Consider the following 8,480-nt stretch of genomic DNA (forward strand, 5'->3'; position numbering starts at 1 on the left):
TTACAAAAATAAAAGAAGGGTTGCCTACGCTATAGAAATTTTGCATCGGGCCCTCTATACTCTATAGGACGAGGTACATATTCTGCACGCCATTTTAATTTCAATAATTAGAGGTATTCAAGAGTCTATCATAGTTAGCGAAAATGATAAATTCTATATTATATTTATTAAAAAAAAAAATTATAATAAAAAAAAATTTTTTTAAATTGTGAACGAGTCTCAAAAATCAGGACATTTGACAAATCAGGACCGTATCAGGACAAGCCAAACAAAATCAGGACATGTCCTGCTAAATCAGGACGCATGGTAACCCTAGTGTCAATAATTAAATCAAATGTTATATCTTGGTTAGCAATACGTTTGATCATCATATCTGATAAAATAATTTTTAAAGGGTCCAAAGTGTTGATGCATTTTTTTGTATCATTAGCTTTATTGACACTTTCAACCACTGATGAATATGGTGTAAATTCTACTAGTTTTTGAAGTTGAAAGTGGTACAATGATAGTTTTTCCAACATTATTACATCATAAAATGCATTATGAGCACCTTCAGTAGCTAATGACATTGTTTCAGATGGCAGTGTTGTTAAACTACATGCACCAGGTCCTTTTCTTTCAGGAAATTTATTCTTGAAAAGAGGAAGAGTATCAACAAAGCCAATGATAACAGTGCTTATTTCATGCACTCTGGACTCTTTCATGATTAATCGCGTGAGCCTTGGTGCATCAAAAGAACAATTGTGTGCTATCAACACACAAGGATGATCTAATGATTTTAAAAAACTGTACATTTTATGAACAACAACTTGTGATTGTTCAGTTGGTACTTTTTTCTCATTCCAGTATAAATCTGTTCCTTCTTTGCGTAAGCCATTTGCCTCTGTTGCCTTTGGATGTATTTTTGCTGATCCTGGAGACAAATATTTAGCAAATGTAAAATCACCACACTTCATGGCAACTTGGAGAATATCACAATCTGCTTGAAAACCACTTGTTTCTAAATCGAAGAAAACTAAACAAATATTATCAAAAATAATCTTTGTCCTTTGTAGATGATTACCAGGTTGTTCATCACCTTCAATATTCATTTTATTAATATCTTTAGATTGTGGTAAATGATCATATGATAATATTTCATCACCAGAATCATCATCTTGAAATAATGCAAAGTGGCTTTTATAAGGAATTCTTTCCATATTTTCTTTTCTATGTCTTAATTTGAACCTAACAAACTAATGCGAAAAAGAAATTATATTAAAATTCGTCTATAATTGTAAAAAGAAAGATGGTTTAAATATTAATGCAATAATATCCTGGGGAATATTTTTTCTTTATAGAAATTTTTTTTTTTTTTTTTAGAAAAATAAATTAATTACCCTGAAGGCAGTAATTAGCAGTTAAAATATATAATATTTTGACTTTGATTTCTATTTTGTTGAATTATGAACTGATAAAAAACTAATCATAGTCTTATCATTTTTATTTCGACATTGAATTTGTTTTAATTTGATCTTCAAAATTTCGACATTCTTGAGCAAGATGTTTTATCATACTGTCAGCATTTGAAAGATATATTTTACCACAATATTTACAACTTTCTGTCTTGTATTTGCAACAACATTAAAATATTTGCAAACTTTAGATTTTGATCGGCCCATTTCTAAAGTTTGTATCTATAAAATATATAATTGATTAAACTTCTTTGAACTAAATTTAATGACTTTTTTTACTTACAAATATGGCATATCAACGAAAAAAATATGGACTGTGAACTCTGGGTTTAACCCCACTTTTTTTTTTTGTAATAATTAAGCCTTTCTGCAATGAATATGATACACATCAACCGGAACACTCAACAACAGTTTGATAGCGACTTGTTAATGACATGGGCGCTTATTCAATAGCAAATTAATAGCAAGTCAATAGCAAAAAGAATTATGGATACAAAGGCTCTACATTACACTAAACATATATTAAATTGATCTACATAAATTAAGGAAAAAATTAACAATGTTCCTATCACATTATTATAGCGTGATTCGATGTCATTTCTCAATAATGATAGCGAAGAATGATGTTAAATTTTTTTAGGTTATGTCCGAGCTGTCATTCGTTGTTGTCTGAGTTTTGGTAATTTATGGAAACTTACCGCGAGAATGGAATGACATGAAACATCCACTCAATAGCTAGTCAATAGCTAGTTAATAGCAAAAAAAAAAAAGTACAAAATACGATATTTATAATTGTTATTGTTTAATTGTTTATTATATTGTTTTTTTAAAAGTTTTCAACAACAATACATAAAATTTAAAAAAACAAAAATTTTTTTTTTTCGTTTAAATTCGTCCAACATCTAGTCAATAGCAAGTCAACAGCAGATCAATAGCAAATTCGTAGCAACTCAATAGCTAGTCAATAGCTAGTCAATAGCAAAAAAAAAAAAGTACAAAATACGATATTTATCATTGTTATTGTTTAATTGTTTATTATATTGTTTTTTTAAAAGTTTTCAACAACAATACATAAAATTTAAAAAAACAAAAATTTTTTTTTTTCGTTTAAATTCGTCCAACATCTAGTCAATAGCAAGTCAACAGTAGATCAATAGCAAATTCGTAGCAACTCAATAGCTAGTCAATAGCAAAAAAAAAAAAGTACAAAATACCATATTTATAATTGTTATTGTTTAATTGTTTATTATATTGTTTTTTTAAAAGTTTTCAACAACAATACATAAAATTTAAAAAAACAAAAATTTTTTTTTTTTTTAATTTTATGTATTGTTGTTGAAAACTTTTAAAAAAACAATATAATAAACAATTAAACAACAACAATAAACAATAACAATGATAAATATCGTATTTTGTACTTTTTTTTTTTTTGCTATTGACTAGCTATTGACTAGCTATTGAGTTGCTACGAATTTGCTATTGATCTGCTGTTGACTTGCTATGGACTAGATGTTGGACGAATTTAAACGAAAAAAAATTTTAATTTTATGTGTATTGTTGAAAACTTTTAAAATAATAAATATAATAAACAATAACAATGATAAATATCGTATTTTGTACTTTTTTTTTTTTGCTATTAACTAGCTATTGACTAGCTATTGAGTGGATGTTTCATGTCATTTCATTCTCGCGGTAAGTTTCCATAAATTACCAAAACTCAGACAACAACGAATGACAGCTCGGACATAACCTAAAAAAATTTAACATCATTCTTCGCTATCATTATTGAGAAATGACATCGAATCACGCTATAATAATATGATAGGAACATTGTTAATTTTTTCCTTAATTTATGTAGATCAATTTAATATGTTTAGTGTAATGTAGAGCCTTTGTAATCCATAATTCTTTTTGCTATTGACTTGCTATTAATTTGCTATTGAATAAGCGCCCATGTCATTAATGACTCTTCCGATAGGGACTATCTCTTTTTACTATATATCACTATATATTGACTTGTATACCTGGTCAATGGTCATTGCCTTCAGAAACTGAATTAATTAACCGCTTTCTGTTGTGTGACCGTCACTGAAAACCTTACACAAAATCTTATATGTAAAAACTTTCTTGAAACAATTTTACGATTCGCGTCATCTACGTATTGAATTTGTCTAAGAAAAAAAAAAGTGTCGTATATAGCTCCTTAGCAAATAGACCTAGAAACTTCATATTATGATCAAAAGAAGCGTATTTTCAATACCTACAATTTGTATATTTTCGTTTTTTTTAAAAAATAATTATTAGAGCCGTAAATGCTGAAAATATCAAATTTGTCATTTTGTCTTTTTTTTTTAAAAATTAATAACTCTCAAACCCTGGTGGAAATAATTTCTCCGTAAAATTCCGGAAAGCTCCGTATCGCTCTAGAATTGTCCCATTAAAATTCCGGACAGCTCCGGAGTATTCCGTAATTTTCCGGATAACTCCGTAATTTTCTAAAGTGAGCCAATTCCGGAATAATACGGAGTAATCCGGAGCAATTCCGGAGAAATATTTCCACCAGAGTATCCATCCGATCAACTTCCACCGACTAATTTAAAGTTTCCTTTTATTTTTATCTACAATTTTCCGCAAATTTGAACACGATATCTTGGAAAGTGACACAGATAAAGTAACGGTAGGGGTAATTGACCGCGAAGTAATTACTGACCGTTTTGGGCTGAAAAAGTGTATATTTAATTTTTGCCACCTTGACAGATGTAAAAACTATTTTATAACGAGAGATTAATTCTTGTTGCACCTTATTAACACGATTGAAAAATATTTTATTATTTATAAGTATTTTAAAATTAATTTTCAAAAATGAGTCCCACTGATTGAACAACATCGGCCATTTTCTTAATGGTAGAGCTACGTGACGATCTCGTTTTGTTAAGACAATATTAATTATGTGGGTGTGAAAAATAACTTCAAAATTATCTTAATATTAATTAAACATATTGTTACGTACTGGTATTTTAATATTTATAAATAATTAATTAATAAATAATAAATAATATTTGGTAAATTCAAGGGATATAGAACAATATCGAGTAGCACATAAATTTTTTCTTTTTATTTTTAATAATTATTTTTCACTTTTAGCATCATGGACATTTTTTATTTAAATACGAGTCGGCCGTGTTCGGCTTCGCCGAACTTGGTTGTATATTTATTTTTGATTCTTCAAAAAAATAAAAACAAAAGAAATAGGTATGTAGAAAAAATTCAATTTCTACATTCTGATAATCCGGACAACATTAGGAACCAATGCATTTTTTTATTTCCTTTCTTCTCGATAAAATATATTGTTTCATCAAAAAAAACCCAGGAGATGATGGAAAAATTCAACTTCGACATCCTGGTGAACCGAAAACCAACATTACAAACTAAAGCAATATTTTTTAATCTCTTCTTTCTGAAAAAATATATTTAATAATAAAAAAAACCCTGAAGATAATTGGGGAAATCATTTTGACTTCCTGGTGATCGTAAAAAGTAACCTGGGTGATTTTTTCGTAGACTTAAACCCTCCCGAGCTCAAACTAAATATCTATGTTAAATTTCATGTAAATCGGACCAATAGTTTGCGTAAAACTGCGTTTCCAAGGATCCGGCCATGTCTTTTTATTATATAGATTATTTACTTTTTCAATATAATTTTTCATTTTAAATTTTATTTTCTCAAGCCGCAGTTGCATTTTTAAATCAGCAACTCGATATTCAACATCCGTTGAGATTAACAATTATTTAGAATAATATCGCAGCAATAATTAAATGCTGACTACTATGAGAACCATCAATTTTGATTGGTCAAAGATGTTTCCACCTAAGATCATCACTACTTTTTAATTTAATTTTTATGGGAATTATTATTTATAATTTTTAAGGAGCTTCACTCTTGCGACAACTTTTGTTTGGACAATTTCTAAATTAAATTTAAATTTAAATTTTATAAAATCAAATTAAATAAATAATAAAATCAATTTAATCTTTTCGTGCTAATAAATAAAATTTTAGAGTGAATTTAAATTACATAATCTTTGTGTTTAAATTATTATTTTTCTGTTTATCAATTGACTGTTCCTAATACTTTATAAAATAATTGACTATGACATTTTTCCGGGGTGTTGTTTTTCTGTGCTTCGAGTTTATTTTACCGTTTGGATTATTCGAGACTACCAACATCAACAGACGACCATCCGGATTGACACGCTCTCTATACTTTAATTTTGGATAAATCACAACAACAAGGTAGAATCTACAAAATTTACACATTCCCTCCTAACCCGTTACCCTGTAGGGAATAACAAAATAAGAGGATTTTAAAAAAAACGTTAAATATCAAGTTGATTGAACTAAATTATTCCTAATAAATTATACTATTATTTTTCTAGTTAAATATTCTTCCTTTCTTTTGTTATTTCATAGTTTAATTTTAATTTTTCAACTTGGTACGTAACATATCAAGTTTTATTTAAAAAAAAAAAAAAAACTTTCTATTTAATGTGTGAAATGGGTAGGTCAAGAAACTCCTTCACGTTATTTTGGTCGTGCTACACTTCATGACCTATTGTTTTCCTGACATCTAACCTCACTTTTTAACTTATGTTTGCTTGATTTGTATTGATAAATATTTGATTATAGTTATTATTTTCAATTAGCCTATACCCAGTCTATTTAATTGTAATTTGAATCAATTTTTGTCATACAGTATAATCTCTCTATAGTGACATTCTCTATAGTGACATCGAGCGTCAGCGTAGGAGAATTTTTTCCCTCACTCCAGAATGTCCCTACTTGTGTTGGTGTATCGGTGTGTGACGTAGTATATTCTTTCTCATTTTATTATTCTATCCGTCGCGCTCACTCAATTCCCCTCGACGCGAGAGTGGGAGACGCTCTCTATAATAAATTCCGAGAATTTGAGCCCCGACGATGTCACTATAGAGAGATTATACTGTATATAAGAGTTCTAAACAACAGAAAGTGAAAAGTAGATATATTTTAAAATGTTTAATTTTTGATATTTTGTTTCAAAAAAATTTTAAATTTTATTTATGATCAACGACTTGAGTACTTAATTAATTAATAAATCTAATGTAATTTAAAAATGACACTTTTGTGTTTTTTCCTATATACTTGTACAGTCGGTCAGCAACTACATCACGAACGGTCAATAACTTTAACACTCAATTTTCTGACGGTCAGTAACTACTTCATTTATGGATAAATATAAATAATTTTTTTTTAATATTAAATAAATAAAAGAAGCTATTAATTAAATTTTATCTTGTTCATTATGACCTAAACTACTTATATCAATCACTGTTTTTAATTTTTTCGTTAATGTGAATTAATTACGCGTGTTTCAGTCAAATTTTTTCCTTAGATAGGTCAATTACCCCTACCGTTACCTTATTAATGATTGAAAACAAGATTTTATTTTCGGAGTCACGGAACCGATTGACATTGGGATCTGTCAAAATTACATTGAGGCAGATTAGTCGCACGAAGTGCCCTGCTCAGTACTACACACTCACACAGATGAACATATGAACATATGTTGATAATAATATTCCGTAGCGAATAAAACGACATAAGTTATTTAAGCAATATGAGATTTATTTAAAAAAAAAAAATGAACTAATTAATAATTGCACATAACCCACCGGAGTATTGAAAATTTTAATTTTCGTCACAAGTGATTTTTTTTACTTGGGAACTGATGCGCTATCCTAGCGAAAATGACGATACAAATCCGGGAAGTACCGCAATTCGACCTATAGGTGCCCCTGCGGCGGCTTATTGTGGATTATGACCACCCAGGGAAAAGATCTAGATCTGACTTGATCTAACTTAATCTGGATGAAAATTTATTAATTTAATGAAAATAATTTCAAATTAGTCAATGCTTGATTAAAGAATTTGGTTTTTCTTCTTATAGTTTTAATGAAATACAATTAAGAATTCTATATTTTTACGATGAATAATTCAATTTTGATCTAGTCTGATCTGGTCAGATACGATTTGATCTAGTTTGATCTAGTCAGATCTGGTCAGATAAGATTTGATCTGACGATTTTTCCATGGTGATTCAATCATTTGTGGTTTCTTTCATATTTTATCTAGTTTTGGCTTGTTTTGCCAAGTTCGAAATAAGGGACTTCCGTAGTTTTTTTCCGTAAATTTTTTTTTTTTTTTAAAGTTCAATTCTTATATTTTTTTATAATTAATTTAGAATAAATAATATTGATTGTTTGGCTACAATTACAGCTAAGTAAAAATTCTAGTTATAAGTAAGAAATCTAGCTAAGTAAAAGAATGTAGATATTGATTGTTTGGCTACAATTACAACTAAGTAAAAAATATAACTAAGTAAAAAATTTTGCTGCGCAATCCAGATAACCACGTATTTCCAGAATACATAACTGGTATATTTCCGAACATTTACCGGTAATTTACAAGTAATGTTGACTATTAATTTACTGGAAAATTAGTAGAAAACTTTTCTGCAGTCCAATTCACAGGGCAAATTTTTTACAAATTAGGGCTTTTTTTTGCCGCTGATGGCGCTTGTAAAAATTTTTTTTATATAGATTTTACATACAAAAGCTTCACAAGCGCCGTGAGTGGTGAAAAAAAGCCCTAAATTGTAATGCCCTGTGAATTGGACTGCTGGTTCTGCTGTCTGTAAATTTAGTGCTAAATTATTAGAAAACTTTTCTGGTAGTGTTTACTACCAATTTACTGGAAAATTACAGGAAAACTTTTCTGGTAGTAAAAAAAAAATACCTTGACAATTATGGGGTACGCTACATTAATTTCGTAGCTCTATTTTTTCCTTACCTACATCTTTTCCTTAGTAATTTAACTAATTCAAATAAATTGCTATAATTATATAATAATTGTTTTTTAAAAGAAAATTTCTCGTTTTTTATTTATTGAATAAATAAAAAACCCGAGAACAAGGAGTAGGTAAGAAAA

The 8,480-nt window shown here is 28.5% G+C and overlaps 1 protein-coding gene across 1 annotated transcript; it reads right to left on the minus strand.

Moving 5' to 3' along the window:
* Positions 1-254: 254 nt before the first annotated feature.
* Positions 255-1,199, minus strand: LOC122858271 (DNA polymerase III PolC-type-like). Its single transcript, XM_044161094.1, has one exon. It carries the CDS (start codon positions 1,197-1,199, stop codon positions 255-257), a length of 945 nt encoding a protein of 314 aa, XP_044017029.1.
* Between the last annotated feature and the right edge of the window lie 7,281 nt (positions 1,200-8,480).

This window comes from Aphidius gifuensis, linkage group LG1, assembly GCF_014905175.1.
Source record: "Aphidius gifuensis isolate YNYX2018 linkage group LG1, ASM1490517v1, whole genome shotgun sequence".
Lineage (NCBI taxonomy): Eukaryota > Metazoa > Arthropoda > Insecta > Hymenoptera > Braconidae > Aphidius > Aphidius gifuensis.

What these genes read in the sequence shown, in the direction of transcription:
- LOC122858271 (XM_044161094.1), bottom strand. Translation starts at nt 1,199, where the DNA reads ATGGAAAGAATTCCTTATAAAAGCCACTTTGCATTATTTCAAGATGAT.